This window comes from Panthera uncia, chromosome C2 (assembly GCF_023721935.1).
Source record: "Panthera uncia isolate 11264 chromosome C2, Puncia_PCG_1.0, whole genome shotgun sequence".
Lineage (NCBI taxonomy): Eukaryota > Metazoa > Chordata > Mammalia > Carnivora > Felidae > Panthera > Panthera uncia.
Genome location: NC_064810.1, coordinates 67,500,010 through 67,516,729, shown reverse-complemented (window position 1 = coordinate 67,516,729; position 16,720 = coordinate 67,500,010). Strand labels below are relative to the sequence as shown.

The 16,720-nt window shown below is 51.1% G+C and overlaps 1 protein-coding gene across 1 annotated transcript in view; it reads left to right on the top strand.

Annotated features, from left to right (window-relative positions):
- The window catches only part of ADCY5 (adenylate cyclase 5), a 148,783-nt gene that overhangs the window by 108,923 nt on the left and 23,140 nt on the right, over window positions 1–16,720 (top strand). The window contains exons 7-12 of the mRNA XM_049628293.1: window positions 504–645; window positions 2,888–3,028; window positions 7,217–7,239; window positions 8,166–8,310; window positions 10,028–10,125; window positions 13,117–13,204. Of these exons, the coding sequence (XP_049484250.1) occupies window positions 504–645; window positions 2,888–3,028; window positions 7,217–7,239; window positions 8,166–8,310; window positions 10,028–10,125; window positions 13,117–13,204 (637 nt within the window). The remainder of the gene's footprint in view (window positions 1–503; window positions 646–2,887; window positions 3,029–7,216; window positions 7,240–8,165; window positions 8,311–10,027; window positions 10,126–13,116; window positions 13,205–16,720) is intronic.

Here is a 16,720-nt window from a genome sequence, read left to right as displayed (position 1 = left end):
GAGGGCCAGGCTGAGAGACCACAGTGAGGACAGGCACAGGTATAGGAAACACGGTATTTCCAAGGAATGGAAGTAGAGCACATGACCGCTTAGGGACCAGTGGGAAAAACAGTGCCTGTGTTAAAAGAACATTCGTGCCAGGCTGGGGGATCTGGACTCAGTCGTGTACTCAGCCAGAGCCACTGCTGGCTCTTGAGCGGGTTTGTGAGATTTGTGAGACTGAGACTGTGTCCTCCTGACAGGCTAATGATGTATTCTGTGATGAGGATGACATAACATAGATGTGATGTGGTGTGGTCAGGTGGGAAGGGGTCTACCTTGAACAATGGAGAGATGCAGTGTGTTGAGACTGGGATCTAAGTTGGGCTTAGCATCTGAGCCAGGGTTCGGGCCCTGGGGTTTGAACTGTGGCCAAGTCGGTTGCAGTGTGGTTCTGTATGGGGACTGGAGTTCTGAAGTCATGTTTTCTGCCCTGCTCTCCCTGCATCCCTCCCCACCTGCAGGCGCATCCACATCACCAAGGCCACGCTCAACTACCTGAATGGTGACTATGAGGTGGAGCCAGGCTGTGGGGGCGAGCGCAACGCCTACCTCAAGGAGCACAGCATTGAGACCTTCCTCATCCTGCGCTGCACCCAGAAGCGGGTCGGGCCAAGGGCTGAGGGGCCGGGTGGACCGGGTGGGCCAGGTGGGCGGGGGAGGGCTCCAGGGGTTGCTCGGCCTTCTTCTTCTGGGGAGGAATGTTTTTTGGCAGCCGCTTCCTTGTCTTCTCACTCTTCCCTTGAGTCAAGTCGTGAATTCCTCACACGGTCGTGGTTCCTGCATCTCGGGAAGGACATGAGAGTTAGAAAGGCCTTGTGACGGCTGACAGCAAAGAGGGAATGTTTTCATTTTGCTTCTGTTGCAAAAATGCAACAGGCCTCAAATCAGTTAGCAACACGGCAGTAGGCCAGGGCATGGAAATAAAACAACTAGGAGGTCTGTCCGCCATCTACTGTATCTCCAGCCATTGGTTTCATCTCTGCCTTGCTCCTTGTCTGTTGTGTGAACTAGGTGGATTCGTTCCTTCCCTATCTCTTCGTCTCGATAGGTCTCTGTCCCTACAGACCTTTATTTCTCGAGAGGACCTCTGTTCTTTCCCTCTTTCTTTCACCTTATAGTCCCCTTCTTCCCCCTCGCTTTGTCCCATCCCACACTTGCCCAAATATAAAACTGAATTATTAGCAGACTTTGGCGTTCTATTTTTAATAGTGTCATGTTCCATGTTCTTAATTTTTAAAGTGAATGAAGAGAACATTTTCTATTTCTCCCTAGATTAAAATGCCTTTTACTGATGAATCTTTCCATTGAACTGACTTGGTGGTCAGAACCTTTTGACAGAGAAATCTTCCCTCTTCCTTTCTTAAGAAGTTAGACTAGGGGTGCCTGGGTGGCTCAGTCGTTTAAGCGTCTGACTCTTGGTTTTGGCTCAGGTCATGATCTCATGGCTCTTGAGTTCAAGCCCCGTGTTGGGCTCTGTGCGGACAGCTCAGAGCCTGAAGCCTGCTTCAGATTCTGTGTCTCCCTCTCTCTCTGCCCCTTCTCTGCTCATGCTCTGTCTGTCTGTCTGTCTGTCTCTCTCTCTCAAAAATAAATAAACATTAAAAAAAATTTTTAAAAAGACATTAGACTAAAGATAAAATTAAGCTGGGAGAAAAGTTCAGAGAAAGTGTTGAGTGACAGCAGAGGTTGATTTTTAAAGGGATACAGGGCTCCTTGGGACAGGTGTCCACCCTGACAGGGACATCACACGGGCATCTCATCCGCCGCAGCAGTGCAGCCCCGGAGACAGGTCCTGGCTGTGGGGCCCCTTCCAGGGAGCTGTGCCAGGCCCCCCACAGACCATGAAGAGGGATGGGAGGATTTATACGTTCTGGGGAGAGCACCTGATGGCTTATTTGTCACATTTTTGAACATTTGCTTGCTGTTTGACTATAGTTCAAGTGAACTGACCTCCTCCCAGGCCTTCCTCCCACCCCCTCCCCTCTGCTAGGTTGATGAGGTCTTCAGCCCCACCTTCCTGCCCCACCCAGGCTGAGGGCTGTTACCTTCTACCCTGGGTTCTATGGGGTGTGTTCTTCCAGCTTCTTGACAAGCGGTCCAGAAAGGATGAAATGGAGACAGAGAGTGACACCCCGCATCCAGAGCAATGTCAGCTGAAGCAGGCTGTGTCCCCTCCCCTCTGTGTCCCTGATCTTATGGGCTCCCTTCCCAGGCTCAGAGAGGGAGTTGAGGGGAAGGCTGCCTCAGGTCTCCCCAGGGCCTCTCCAGCCCTCTAACTGGAGCCCATTGGATGGATGGACAGACAGAGATGATGTTTGGCACGTGGGGAGCCAGCTGAGGCCCCGCTTGTGTATTTGTACAATGTCTGTTGGCCTTTGCATCTCAAGCTCTAGTGACCCAAACCTCTCCGAGCTGCCTTCTGGGCAGCAGGGCCTGTCTTACTACACCCTCTGGCAGAACATGGTTGTTTGGGATAAGTTGAGTGGATTGGAATCCTAGGTTTCTTCTCCCTCCTTCACCTTGAGCACCTCAGACCCAAGCTCTGCCCACCCCTGACGATTCTATGCCAACGACAGCTGGGAAAGCCTCTTTGCTTTCTCCTAAGACCAACCTCCCACCTAAGCCAGCTAGGGCTATGTTGGGGAATTTGGAGGGATTTAAGATGCTTTCTCCAGTGAGCTCTAGGATCCTGGCAGATGTCTAGGCTCCAGGATGTGCACAGAAGAGAGGGGCACCTGCCTCAGCCCCTACCTGGCCAGGCACCTGGGAGCCATGAGAAACTGCCCACTTGGGCTCACCTGGCAGTCTCTGCCCACAGACTGATGCATGTGTTTGGCTCTCCCAGAAAGAAGAAAAGGCCATGATCGCCAAGATGAATCGCCAGAGAACCAACTCCATTGGGCACAACCCGCCCCACTGGGGGGCTGAGCGTCCCTTCTACAACCACCTAGGGGGCAACCAGGTGTCCAAGGAGATGAAGCGGATGGTGAGTAGTGGGGGGAACAGCGGGTGGGCAGTACTCTCCAGGGCTAGGGCCTTCCTTGAGTGTGAGGATGGGGTCAGGTCCCTTGTGTTGCCTGATGGCACCTGGAGAGCCACAGAATCCACTTTGGACTAGGAGCCAGAGTGCCTAATTTCTGGCCCTGGGCTCTCTCCATGAGTCCCACAGGCTGGAAGCAGCCCTGAGTCCAGCCAGAGCCTCCAGTGGTCCGTTGGCACTGTCTGGTGGGCACCAGCTTATCAGGTGCCCTTCCTGGGCAGCTGAAACACATCCTTTGGCTCAGTTGCTCAGAGACCATCTCAGTATTTTTTGGTGAAGTGCTAGGTGATGGTCCCTCTGCCCTCTGTGCTGAGAAGTGCCCCTGCTCACTGCGGGGCACTCTGCGGGGTGAGCAGAGGCCATGGAAGGGGTGGGGGACACGGGACCCCAACTGCCTTGGAGGACAGACACCCCCCCCGCCCCCCCACTGTCCCTAAACACACACCAAGAACAGGCTAATTCAGGATGTGCTGCCTGGGTTCTGTCAGTGATGACAAAGAATTCAGAGGGTGAGAGGAAGAAGGAGAGGGGTAACAGAAGTCAGGGTCTGGCAGCAGTGTTTTCCTTTGTTTTTATCAAAGAGTTTGGCATCTATGTCCGAACAAACTCCTTGGCTCACAGGCAGCCTGGTTCCCATGGGGGTTGCCCACCGTGAGAGAGGGGTGGGTAAAGCAGCAGGGTGTGGGGAGCCGTGTGTGTGTGTGTGTGTGTGTGTGTGTGTGTGTGTGAGAGAGAGAGAGAGAGAGAGAGAGAGAGAGACAGCGTGCACACGCATGCGCCAGGGTAGAAGAATGAGGTGGGGCGTGCCAGCACTAGGATCCCCAATTTGGGGTCTGTAGGTTGGAGCAGGTTTTAGCTACAGCAGCAGGGACTAGAGATAAACTCCATGAAAATCCAGCTGAGTCAGCTGACTGAGCCAGGGACAGGCTGGGGCCCCAGCCACTCTGCTGCTTGCTAACTGGCAAATAACAGATGACAGAGGTTCAAGGAAAATGTGTAAGATCAAAAAATGAATTGAGTCAAGACCTCTATTTTAGTTTTTGACAGTCAAGAAGCAACTTGCAGGACATGAAGGTTATGAGGGAACAGAGTGGGAGGGACCCAGCCTTCCCCCAGGGCTTTGAACTTGGACTTCACAGGTCTGGCCAGTGCTGCCCAGGCCACTAGCCACATTCCCTCTCCCTGGGGGGTCCTCCTCAAGGCAAAGAGCCTTCGGTGGACCTCTTTGTTCTCACCCTAGCCCTTTAATAATCTGCTGTGGATTCTGAATCCACGTGACTGGGTCCAGAGGGGGTGAGCATAGTGTGGGGCCACTGAGAGCTGGGTGCAAAGAGGGAGGCTCTCATCCAGGTGGGAGGGAAGAGGAGCAGGAAGACAGGAGGGAGAGGACAGAGCTGAGCAGGAGACTAGGCGGGGAGAGGAGAGGAAGAAGAACCACAAGCAGGCAGGAAAGGTGCCTGGTGGGCTTTCTCTGTTTAAAATTGTTGGAAAGCTTTTTTCTTTGGAGATACTTGGTATAAGCAGAGTCCAGTTATTTCAGAGTCCCAAAGGAGACAGTTTGGAGCATAAGCACCAGTTTAGCAGATGCATTAATCATTGTTAGGACCAGGAGCCTTGGAACCATCAGCGGAAGGGCTGTAATTGGGGAAAGGGCCGTCTCGGGGGAGACTGGCTGCCAGGCTCCTCCGTGGCATCAGCTGCCTCGCCAACACAGAGGGATGGGAAGGTGTGTGGAAGAACAGGGTTGGGGACACCTCTGCAGCAGCCTTTGGGAGAAGAGACTCCCATCTCTCATCCTGGTCGGGCAGAGTCGCCAGAGGCCGTCGCCAAAGGACCAGTTCCAGCCCCCAGCCCGCCCAGTCCGAGTGTCTAGGCTGTTGAAGGGGTAGTTCTGCCAGCCGCCAGGCACACCACTGACTTCTGGTGTTAAACTTGCCTGAAACCTTTGGGAAAGATGCTCAAAAGGAGAGATGCTACCCTGACTTCCACCGATGGTGGGGGTCGGGGATTAGGTTAAGCGGTGTCTGAGAACACTAAGAAAGGTACTAACCTGTAGGCAGCACTCTTATTTCTTTAAATCTTGTTTCGGCTTTTACTCAGCTTTTAAAACGTAGTGACAAGCTGCTCTGGTGTGCGCTTAGGCACAAGTGTCGTGAAGTCCCTGAGGGTACTTACTAATAAGAAGGTTGACAGGAAGGGCATGCAGGGGCATCTGCTCATCTAACCAGGGAAGCTCTGCGTTCTGTGGGGGCAGCAGGCTGAGCCTGAGTGCTCAGAGGAGACGAGCAGCTTGCCAAGCGGGCGTGCAAACCTCTGTGTGGATGAGCTGAGGGGCCGTGGCCTTTGTTCCTGCTTTTAGGGCCAAGGGACTGGAATTGGGAACCACACAGGACCCCCTGAGCTGAGCTGCTCCCCAGAAGTGCTGTGGCAGAACCCATGTGAGGGTCCTCCTAGTCAGGCTGAGGACCGTTGTTCTAGAAGTAGTAAGCAGATCGTGAGACTTGAACCCTTCTACGGGACTGTTCTTAACAACCATTTGCCATGGTTCATTTGCCGACACCCTAACCCAGTGCTGAGCTCTCCACACTAACATGGCACCCACCGGACCCGGTCCCCAGCCAACCCCAGTAAATGACCAAAGGAGCGTAGGGGAAGGTCAGAAATAGGTTTGTTAAAAACGTGTCGGGTAGATTTCTGAGCTGCAGAGACCAGTATAAGCATAGTACAGCCTGGTTGTCCTCAGTCCCGGAGTAAAATCCTTGCTGGCCCCGTGGTGGAATTCAGTGCCAGCGCTTCACCGTATTCTGCGGAGAGCTGGCCTGTCCAGGCCCTGTGCTGCCCACTCAAGCTCGTGCTCTGAGGGATCGCGGGGGGCACCCAGCTTAGGCCCGCTCCCCAGGCGGAGCACCCACTTGACTAACACCAACTCCTCTAGCCTGGGGCTGGGATGGTGAAGTGAGCCGGGTCTTACAGCCTGGACAGAGGGCCCGATGGTTCTCAGAGGACAAGAAGGGTCTGGCATCCTCGGAGGAGCTCGGGGTCCACAGTTGGGCACTTGGATGTGCCACTAGAGGCTGCCGAGGCCCCTGGGGGCCCTCCACTGGGGGGGTAGAACAGAGAACATGGGGTGTGGTGTGGACCCCACATCTGTTTCAGCGCCTGGCAACTCTGGCTCATGAATGCTTTTTGCATTTTCAAACTGTCTGCAGTGTGCATAAAGAGAGGTGTGTTCATTTGGCCTTGGGTTCACGTGGCGCTTACTGACCTCCATGTTTGCCCAGCAGTGTGCCCCACGCTGGGCCCCAAAAGACCACAGGTCACACTCTGTCCTTGCCCTGGCAACTGGAGCCTTACCTGACACAGTCCTGGGGCTGCTTGCTACCTCCTCCACTACCTCCTGGATTCCACCCCTTTGCCACTTTAGGGAACCCACCCTTCATTCTGCCACAGCTGGTCACACCCTGAGACACATCTGTCCCTTTGTGGACTGCGTAGATAAATAGGGATTTGAGTTTGGAGACCAGTAAGGGACCTTCACACTCACCCCTGCCCTGTGTATGTGAGCAGCAGTCAAACCCATGGAACGCAGGTTTCTCACCCCAACCAATCCTGGCTTTGTAAGAACACGCTAGTTCTCATATGCTAGGAAAGCTGTTACAGGTAACTGGAGCTTAACTTTCTTAAGCTCAAAACATGTGAATTCCCAGATTTTGTGTGCTCAGTGAGGCTGGGGTGGGGGCAGTGGTCACTTAATGGTTTCTCTTATTCCATCTGAGTAAGTGGTAGAATTGAGAGGTACGCACCAAGCCCAGGCTCTGGGGCAAGGGGAGTTGGGGAATTGGATGTGGGGACAGGAAGAGCTTAGACACGTGAGTTTTGCCAGTGGGTGACATGAAATCACAGTGTGCCCCCAGCACGTAGCACAGAGCGTATCCCATAGGAAGAACCTGGCTGTATTCACTGAGGGAAGGAAGGACAAACTCCTGGATGACAGTCCTCTCTCTGTGCAAACTCCTCGGTGAGCCGTAGAGAGTAAATGAGCTGCAGCCTTCCCGTAGTCCCTCTGGAAGCCTCAGTTCTCCATCCTCTCTGTTCTCATACTTCTTTCCTTCTCTCTCTGTCCCTCTTTTTTAGGGCTTTGAAGACCCCAAGGACAAGTGAGTAACATGCCCTTCTTTATTCCTGCTCTCTTGGCCTGGGGGATAGCCCCACATTCGTCTTATAGCTCAGTTTCCCCACATTGCTTGGGGAGCAAGGCCACACAGCCTTGCCTGAGAATGACCAGAGCACTGCAGCTGACAGATGGGCAGCCCAGGAGCCCAGGGCAGAGAGGCTGGGCTCGGCACTGCCCATTTGTAATCTTCCCACAAACACATGCGCGGACATACGTGTGCACTCACAACTACATACGTGCACGCTCTTCACATGCCTGTGTGCACGCGCACACACGCGCCTGCTGCTCTCAGCAAAATGCAGACCTTGCACGTTGGTCACCAGGTCTGGCCACATCCTGGTGCCTTGAGGGAACGTGCTCCTCTTTCTCTTCCATTTCCTGGTTCTTGGGGGCTGTCAGAAACCCCACTCAAGGACTAGGCATCACCTCGAGTGATGGGCTTTTAGTTTGGCACCCTGATCATGACACCTGCTTCCCAGAGGGTGCCCTGGGCCGGGTTAAAGCAGCGGGGTAGCTCACAGCCCCTGGGGCAGCAGTCTTGCCTCTGGATCTTGGTCTTTATTTCAGGATGATGGCACGGCTGGAGAGTGAAGAGCAGAGACTGTTAGCTGTGGGGAAAAACAATGAAAACTTTGATGATAAGTCATATTATACTATAATAATATATGAGTAGAGTCAGAAAAGCCTTACTGTCGGCGAGGCCCTTCAGCCAGAAGGTCAGACACTGGCAGCTTTCTGTGCATGTGTGCAGTTAATAAGCGGGGGGCTTGGGCTCCAGGTCTCAGTCCCAGCTTCCCCAGCCCTTATTAGGGCCTTTCTAATGGGCCTGGGTGCATGGGCCCAAGTGGGCCCTCTTGCGGCGCCCCCTGGTGGTCAACCTGCCGTGTGTCTGCCCGTCTTGCTCCCCAGGAACGCCCAGGAAAGTGCAAACCCTGAGGATGAAGTGGACGAATTTCTGGGCCGTGCCATTGACGCCAGGAGCATCGACAGGCTGCGGTCTGAGCATGTCCGCAAGTTCCTCTTGACCTTCAGGGAGCCTGACTTAGAGAAGAAGGTACAGCACCCTGGGTGGGAACGAGGCCCTGGGCAGAACCAGAACCAGGGGGAGGGGACAGGACAATAGAAGTCTCCCTTCTGCTCTCCATCACCATGGAAAGAGCCCTTTGTCTCCGTTCCCTCTGCTCCAATGCCATGCTACCCAGTAGATGGAGATTTTAGGGGCACTTTCTTTTTTTTTTTTTTTTTTTTTTTTTTTTTTTTTTTTATTTTCAACGTTTTTTATTTATTTTTGGGACAGAGAGAGACAGAGCATGAACGGGGGAGGGGCAGAGAGAGAGGGAGACACAGAATCGGAAACAGGCTCCAGGCTCCGAGCCATCAGCCCAGAGCCTGACGCGGGGCTCGAACTCACGGACCGCGAGATCGTGACCTGGCTGAAGTCGGACGCTTAACCGACTGCGCCACCCAGGCGCCCCTAGGGGCACTTTCATGGTCAGAAGAGAGAAGTCTTCACTTCCTCATGTCTCCATTTCCTTATCTGGAAAATGGGGATATTTAACATACCTTCTTCATAGGGTCATAGTGAGTATTAAATAAATCCATATATAGAAAGCACATAAGATAGTATGGGCCACATAGATGTTCCGTGAATGTCCATTGCTGTTTATGTTATTTTTATTGTTGCTATTATTGCTATCATTATCATCACCAGTGGACCCCCCTGCTGCCTCTGGCACACTGGAAAACATTTGGAAGAGGCAGTCAGTTGAGATCTCTTTGTCCCATCTCCTTAAATTGTGACTGAGAGGTTGGGTGACTTGCTCTAGGCCACCAGCGAAGTAGTGAAAGAGCCAGAACCAGACCTTGGTCCAGGGTCTTTGCCCACGCCATGGCGTTTCCCCAGTGTTGAGTTAAAACGGGCTTGTGTGGGGCGCCTGGGTGGCGCAGTCGGTTAAGCGTCCGACTTCAGCCAGGTCACGATCTCGCGGTCCGTGAGTTCGAGCCCCGCGTCGGGCTCTGGGCTGATGGCTCGGAGCCTGGAGCCTGTTTCCGATTCTGTGTCTCCCTCTCTCTCTGCCCCTCCCCCGTTCATGCTCTGTCTCTCTCTGTCCCAAAAATAAATAAAAAACGTTGAAAAAAAAATTAAAAAAAAAAATAAAAAATAAAAAAAATAAAAAATAAAACGGGCTTGTGTGAACTCTCGTCATCGTCCGGTGAGGCAAGCCTAGGAGGCAAGCACTGTTCACCAGCAGTTAATGGAACTGAGTCACAGAGCACCCTCTCTGGTGACTCTGTGCCAACACAGCCTCTGTTCCCACCGCCTGTTGGTGTCTTGGGAGGAGCTGGGGCTGGGAGCTGGGCCCTCAGAGACGAGCTCTGTGATTTTGGGTGAGCCTCATGTCCTCTCTGAGCCCCAGCTTGCTCACCTGGGAAGTAGCAGCTATATAGGTCCAATACCTACGTCCATGCGTAAGGATGCCATAGACCTGATATGTGTCCTAGCGCGCAGATGGCGCTCCGTGATGTGAGCCATGATCATGACGAGTTACTCTTATGGTGACCCGACCTACAGGAAGTTTCTGGTTTGACACAATTCAACTGTCCTCCCCAACAGGCACCACTTTATAGTGCTTTGGACTGGTTTCTTGAGCACCAAGGCTAGTGCTGGTTCTTCCAGGTCTCCAGGTCTTGGGAGTGTTCTGGGGTGGAGCGGGGCTGGAGTGGACGGGGCCAGGTGTCTCTGCCCCTCTCACCCCGGACATCCCTCTCAGTACTCCAAGCAGGTGGATGACCGATTCGGTGCCTATGTGGCATGTGCCTCGCTTGTCTTCCTCTTCATCTGCTTTGTCCAGATCACCATCGTGCCCCAGTAAGTACCGTCCCTCTGGCTGTGGGGCTTCAAGGGTGGGAGGGGAGGTCATGTAGGAGAGCAGAGGCGGAGGTCTGCGCTAAGCCTGTTTAGACAGGGAGAAGTTTCCAAATGTGTCCTCGGTGGGACCGGGAAGCTACAAGTCTGACTCCTTTGTGACAGAGAGGTGAGTTGCTCCTTCCAGGGTGGGAGACTTCCCTCTGGGCGTTGCCTTGCTGCATGAGAGACTCCTTGTCGGCACTTCGTCATCTTGGCCCATTGTACCCACACTGCGGCTGCCCATTAAATCACCCAAAAGTACTCAGGTTTGCTTCTGTGTGACCTTTGGTTCTTGCAAAATCATCAATACATCTTCAAAAGATAAGGGTTTTCTGCAATTCTGGGTACTTCAAAGAATGGATTTCTGGTTCTGACGGCTTTCCTCAAAGAGATATTCTAGAATGCTTCCAAGGACTGACTGTGTCCCTTACAGAGGCCTGTGGCTTCTGAGGAACCACTCGGATGTTGCCAGTGGGCTTTTTGAGATGAAGTGTTAGGGACATAGTCACAGTAGAGTTACATGTAAACAGGAAAGATAACTGCTCCATGTCTGTTTGCGTGTGTGTGTATACATTTGTATGTGTGTGTGCACATGTCTGTACACATATTTGTTACTTCTTATGCAACCTTTCAAACATACAGAAAAGTAATTAATATAAGCAGCGCCCATCCCCTATACTGTAAAGTATAACTATTGTTGATATTTTATAATTTATCTGTTTCTTTTCTGCTTATTTAAATTTTAGACAAAAGGACATTCCCCCCCTCCCCTCAAAAACCCTCAATACAGTCCTATTTTAAGGGCTTTCCCTTCTTAACCACAGTGCCTTATACACCAGACAAAATTAGCAGCGGTTCTCTGCAGTCGTGTAACACCAAGTCCATGTTCAGATTTCCAAAATTGTCTCCCAACATCTTCAACTGTTAGTTTATTCATAGCCAGGATCTACCCAGGACCCACTGGTTGTGTTCAGTTATGTCTCCTAAGTCCAACTTGATCCAGAAGGGGCCCCTCATCCCAATGCCTTCTACTCTTCATTTTGAAATAATTATAGACTTATAAAAAAGTGACAAGAGTATTATGGAGGGTTTCTGTACATCCTTCATCCAGTTTTCCCTCATGTTGACCACTTACATAACTGCAGTGTGATGGTTGAAACCAGGAGATTAACACTGGCATGACACACTAGTAACTGGGGTGACACTAGTAACTAGTGACCATAATCCAATTCCATCAGTGTTGCCCCTAATGGCCTTTTTGTGTCCCAGAGGCCAGTCCAGGATCCCACATTGCATTTACCTCTTCTGTCTCCTTGGCCCCATCTAATCTGTGATACTTCCTCAGCCTTTATTTGTCTTTTGTGGCCTTAACACCCTTGATGAGTACTGGCCAATTAATGTGCAGATGTCTCAATTTGTGCTTGTCTGATGTTTTCTCATGATTAGACTGAGGTTATGCTTTTTTGACAAGAATCCCGTACAAGTGATGTGTCCTTCTTAGTGCATGTTATCAGGAGGTACACAATGCCTTCATGTCTTGCTGCTCAAAGCCTTGAATTTTTAATGACACGTTGTTGCAGAGATAGCCATTACATGTGTACCCGCTATGACTCTGTCAGGATACCAGACACTGGCAGCCAGTTCCACTCTGGTGGTGCAGCTGATGCCCATTGCCCCCCACACGGAGGTGGTGCAGGGCTGGTGGGACTGTGGGTCCTTATTGCCACAGGATCCAATTTTTCTGGTATTGAAATGGAGCTACAGGTATAAATAGGCAACCTAGTCCTTCTGTCCCACTGCACCTGCTAGTCCAGTTGGCTTGGGCGCATAACCCTGCCTCTGGGCCGCTTTTCTTTTTCTGCAGCATGGCTTGTGGGCGGGGTTTTCCTCCTTCCCTGCTCTGCCCACAGTGGCTTCATTCCCCCTGGCCGCAGCTCTGAGTTGCCAAGGCATTGACGGAAGTCTTTCTCTAGCAGTCCTTTCTCTACAGAAGCAAGAAAGACCTACTTTAAAGGTCTTTCTTTCCCTCTGAAGAGAGTTCTCTACCTTGTTCTATTTGTGTAAGGCATCTAAGTGCTGGCCTCTGGGGGAGCCTGGAACACAGACGCCCTTTGGATGCCTCTCTAGAGGTATTCACCTGCCTTTTCAAGTCATCCACTTGCCTTTAACTGGCTCACAATGCCTGGCATCTCTAGGCCATTCTCACTCCTTGAAAGGGAAAAGGGACTTCTGTGGTCTTCTGATATGATGGTGTGTACCTTGGCCAGCCCCTGCCCCAGGAAGGCCAAACGAAGGTTCCAGGTGGAAAGTCACTGGCCACTCTTTTGTCTGAGGATTCTGGCCCATGGTGAAAGTCACCAGTGATCTGCCTCGAGAAGAAGGGGCGGGGGGTGGGGGGGGGTTCCTTGCATTTTCTTGCTGAACTGGCTGAAGAGCAGGGGAGCAAAACTGAGTAAGACTTGGTGTGGGGCTTGGCAGGGGACAAGATTTAGGGACTCTGTCCTCTAGAAGGATACATCACTGATGTTTCTCAGAGTGTCTGGTCGGGCTGCTGACAAATGCATTTTTAAAAATGATGGCTGTTTATCAAATCCATTTCCAGCTTTCACAGTTAATCCTAGCTGAGAGTAACTACTTGGAGGGAATAACCAGATGATTTTTAAAACAGGTCCTTAATTAGGCAAAATATTGAGCAGGTGACACTTCTCCATTTAGCCCCCCCCCCCCCCGCAGGCTTCTGCTCCCCACAGGGAGGTGCGGGGAGGTGGCGAGGACAGGAGCCAGACCATTAAGGAGGGGTCCTGAATCAGTTCTCAAGGCTGTGTAAGCCCTTCTTAGTGAATCAGGGGCTAGAAAAGACTGGGCAGTGGATTCAGGGGGAATGGAGCCACTTCCTTTTCCTTCCAGAGGTTTTCAGGGCCCCAGAATTCCCCACCTCCTCTCTTTTTCCAGCTCCGTGTTCATGTTGAGTTTCTACCTGACCTGTTTCCTGCTGCTGACCTTGGTGGTGTTTGTGTCCGTGATTTATTCCTGCGTGAAGGTGAGTCTAGCTCGCACCTGAGCCCCCAGCCGCCTTCTTCCCTCCCTCCCCAACCCACTGATAAGGAGCTCCTCCCAGGAGCCCAGGAGTCACCCTTGGGATCAGGGATGCATTATGCTGGGGCACAACTCTTGATTGGCATTGGCAGCAAGCTCGACTATAGGGAGCGCTTTGTCAGTGGAGCCTTATTTGTGTTGGCTACTTTAATCTGCTTTTGCAAATCTTTGCAACAAGGAGATAGTGTCACTGCCTCTTCTGTCTGTCCCCTTGGTATCCAGTAGGATGAAGGAAGGGCACCTAGCACAATGCCTGCTTGGAGCAGTGGTCAATAAATATTTGCTGAAAGACTGAGTGTGGAAGAGACCTCTCTCAACACCCCTTTCAGTGTCCCCATGTGCCCGGAATTGGCTCTGGAGGGACCACAAGGATGATGGCTTTTGAATCGCCCATCATATAGATGAGGAGAGTGGCCCAGAGTGGTTCAGTGTTTCAAACAGGGCCACACAGCTAATAATGTGGGCAGAAAATCCTATTCTGTGTTTTTCTCCCCTGCCTCCTCTTAGGCAGGCTGTGTCCTTCAGGAGACCTGGCCACAAGCCATTCTGGTCTGTGGTGGAAATCACTCATGTTCCCCTTTGCTTTGTCTACCAAGCCTTTGTGTCATTTCCTTCCCTAGTGGTTTAAGACTTCCCTGATGGGACAGCCTGGCCCCAGAAAGCACTCTGTCCCCAGGCAGGGACAAGCCCCTCTGGCTTCTGCTGTAACCATTTCTCTGCTCCTCCTCAACACTCACTTGGAGCCAAGCCCTGGGCAGGGTGCAGGGGCAGACTCTGCCATCATTCCCTACACACACTGCAGTAAGAACCACATTCTTCTTCTGGAAGGATTGGACCTTTGTCACCTCCAGAGTCCCCTTTCTCTCTCCACACTCTAAGCAGGGTATTTTGTTAGACTGTTAATTGTTTAATTACCTAATGGTCAAGGTCTTGGTGGACTAATTGTCAGAACTGGAAGCCCACCCCCCACCCCCCAACTGGGAATCCTCCGGAGTGGTTTAGCCCTCCCCCTGAGCGGATACAGAAGGTGACACCCCGAGAGAGGCAGGGTGGGCCTGGGTCAGTTGGCGTGTTGAGCTGTGTGCTTGGCCAGTGACTTCACTGCCTCGTAGGGTTTAATCCTAGTCCCCTGCCTCTCCACCAGCTCCTTCCTCAAGTCTGTGTTGAGTCACCTCCTGCCTTTTGGTCTTTCTGTTGTCTTGCCCCTACACCTCACTCCCAACCTGCTTTTTCCCTCGGGAGCACTTCCACTTTCTCTACCTCGTGGCTGTGAAAGTACATGGTACATTCACAGTAGCCAAAAGGGGGAAACAACACAAATGTCCATCAACAGATGAATAGATAAGCAAAAATGGTATATCTACACAATGGACTGTTACCTACCCACAGAAGGGAATGGAGTTCTGACACACGCTACAATATGGATGAACCTTGAAAACATGCTTAAAGAAGCCAGACTCAAAGGGACATGTATTGTATGATTCCACTTGTACAGAATATCTGGAATAGGCAAATTCATAGAGACAGAAAGCAGATAGAGGGTCCTGAGGTTGTCAGGATGGGGAATGGAGAATTAGTGCTTCGTGGGTGCAGAGTTTCTGTATCGAGTGATGGAAGGGTTTTGGAACTAGGGCATTTTGGAAATAGAGTGGTAATGGTTTGCACATTATGCATATAATTAATGCCACTAATTTGTACAGTTAAAATGCAAATTTTTTATCTTTTTTTAATGTTTATTTACTAATTTGAGAGAGAGCCAGAGTGTGAGCGGAGAGGGAGACACAGAATCCAAAGCAGGCTCCAAGATCTGAGCTGTCAGCACAAAGCCCGATGTGGGGCTCAAACTCACAAGCTGTGAGATTATGACCTGAGCCGAAGTCAGACGCTTAACTGACTGAGCCACCCAGGCACCCAAAATGCAAATTTTATGGTACATGTATTTTACCACAGTAAAGTCACAACAACCTAAGAAAAAAGGTGCACCATAGCTAAAAAGGCCTTGTAAACATTCTTTACCTGAACATCCAAAAGAATCGTCTCTCTTTTTAAGTTATAAATTGAGGCAAAGTCATTGTTGGACGTACCCAATGAGCTTATTCAAGTCTGAATCAAAGCTATATGTAGTCTACAATTTTAAAACTAGAATCTAGACTTCTCTCTTTCCTGTTCCCTGCTTTGAGAAATCTGAGCTGCTCTGACTTCATTTACGTTTCCTGATTGGCATGTGTTCCTGATGGTAGGGGGGAGTGGAGGTGGGGGAGGAAGGCTCATGGCCCCGCCTGCACTGGCTATTTTGAGTTAATACTTTGGTCCAGTGAATTCTTTTTGCCACTGTTTGAGATTATTTATGAAAATCATTCCTGCCTTGTGTTTTTTTGAATCCATCTATTTTGTAATCAATGTCACCTTCAATAATTTTATTCTCAATTCCTTTATCCAGCTCAGTGATTTTTCTGACGCTTCTGTGGTGGCCAGGGTTCCCTCGGCGGGAGAGCCTGGTGGATGGAGTGCCTGTCCCCCACCCACTCCATCCCTCGCCCCTCCGCACACACCCCCCTCAACCAGGAGAGGCTGCTGCTTCCAGCTTATAGATATAGAGCTTCTATAAACTATTAAGGAGAAAAGTGCTCCCTGGCATAACAAATCTGACACCTGCTGATTTGGGCCTTTGGGCCAGGAGTCAAGTAGACTGTAGTACCCACCTTGAGGTCCTCACTGCATTTCCCTGCACCCCCCCCCCACCTCTGATGCGCCATCTTCTCAGCATTTCTCCACTTTCTGGGAAGTAGACCCTCACTGGAGAAGTTGTTTGTAGCTTGAACTCCTCTTCCATTTCATTATTCTTTCCTCTTCCATGTGGATGAACTGTTTGCACACTGAGATGTGACAGGGGTACTTCTCTGGCATCTGTGCAGCAGGGTGGACTGGCCTCGCTTTCCCTAATGCCGGGCGCGGCCTGTCCTGGACCCCACTGCACACTGCCTGCAGGTGCACGGACTAAAAGTTGATTTTATCACCTTTTCAAGGTATTGCCCTATAGCTGACTGAACTGGAATTTTCTGTGTCATTCTGTTTTCACTTCGAAAACACTTGCCCTTTAGCAGAACCCAGACATTTCTCATCTTACTTGCACAGTTTTTCAGGAGTCATGGGCAGTGGCTTTCTGATGAGATATGACAGTTCTAAATTACCTGCAGCATGAGCCCAGCGGATCCAAAGCCAGGCAGCTCTGTCAGACATGGTTTCTTTCTCTTTTCCATTTGTTTTCCCATTTCCCCAATACAGCGTGGCCTTACTTGCTCAAATGTCGATGTTTTCACCTTTTTGTAGAGAGAAATGTGAAGAAAGTATCGACTGAATTAGTCGGATTAGCCAAGTTAGTTGTATCAGCTGTCTGTCAGGGAATGGCTTCCTGGGTCCTTTTTGTGGGAAAGTTTTTCTGGAACTTCCTACCGAGTGC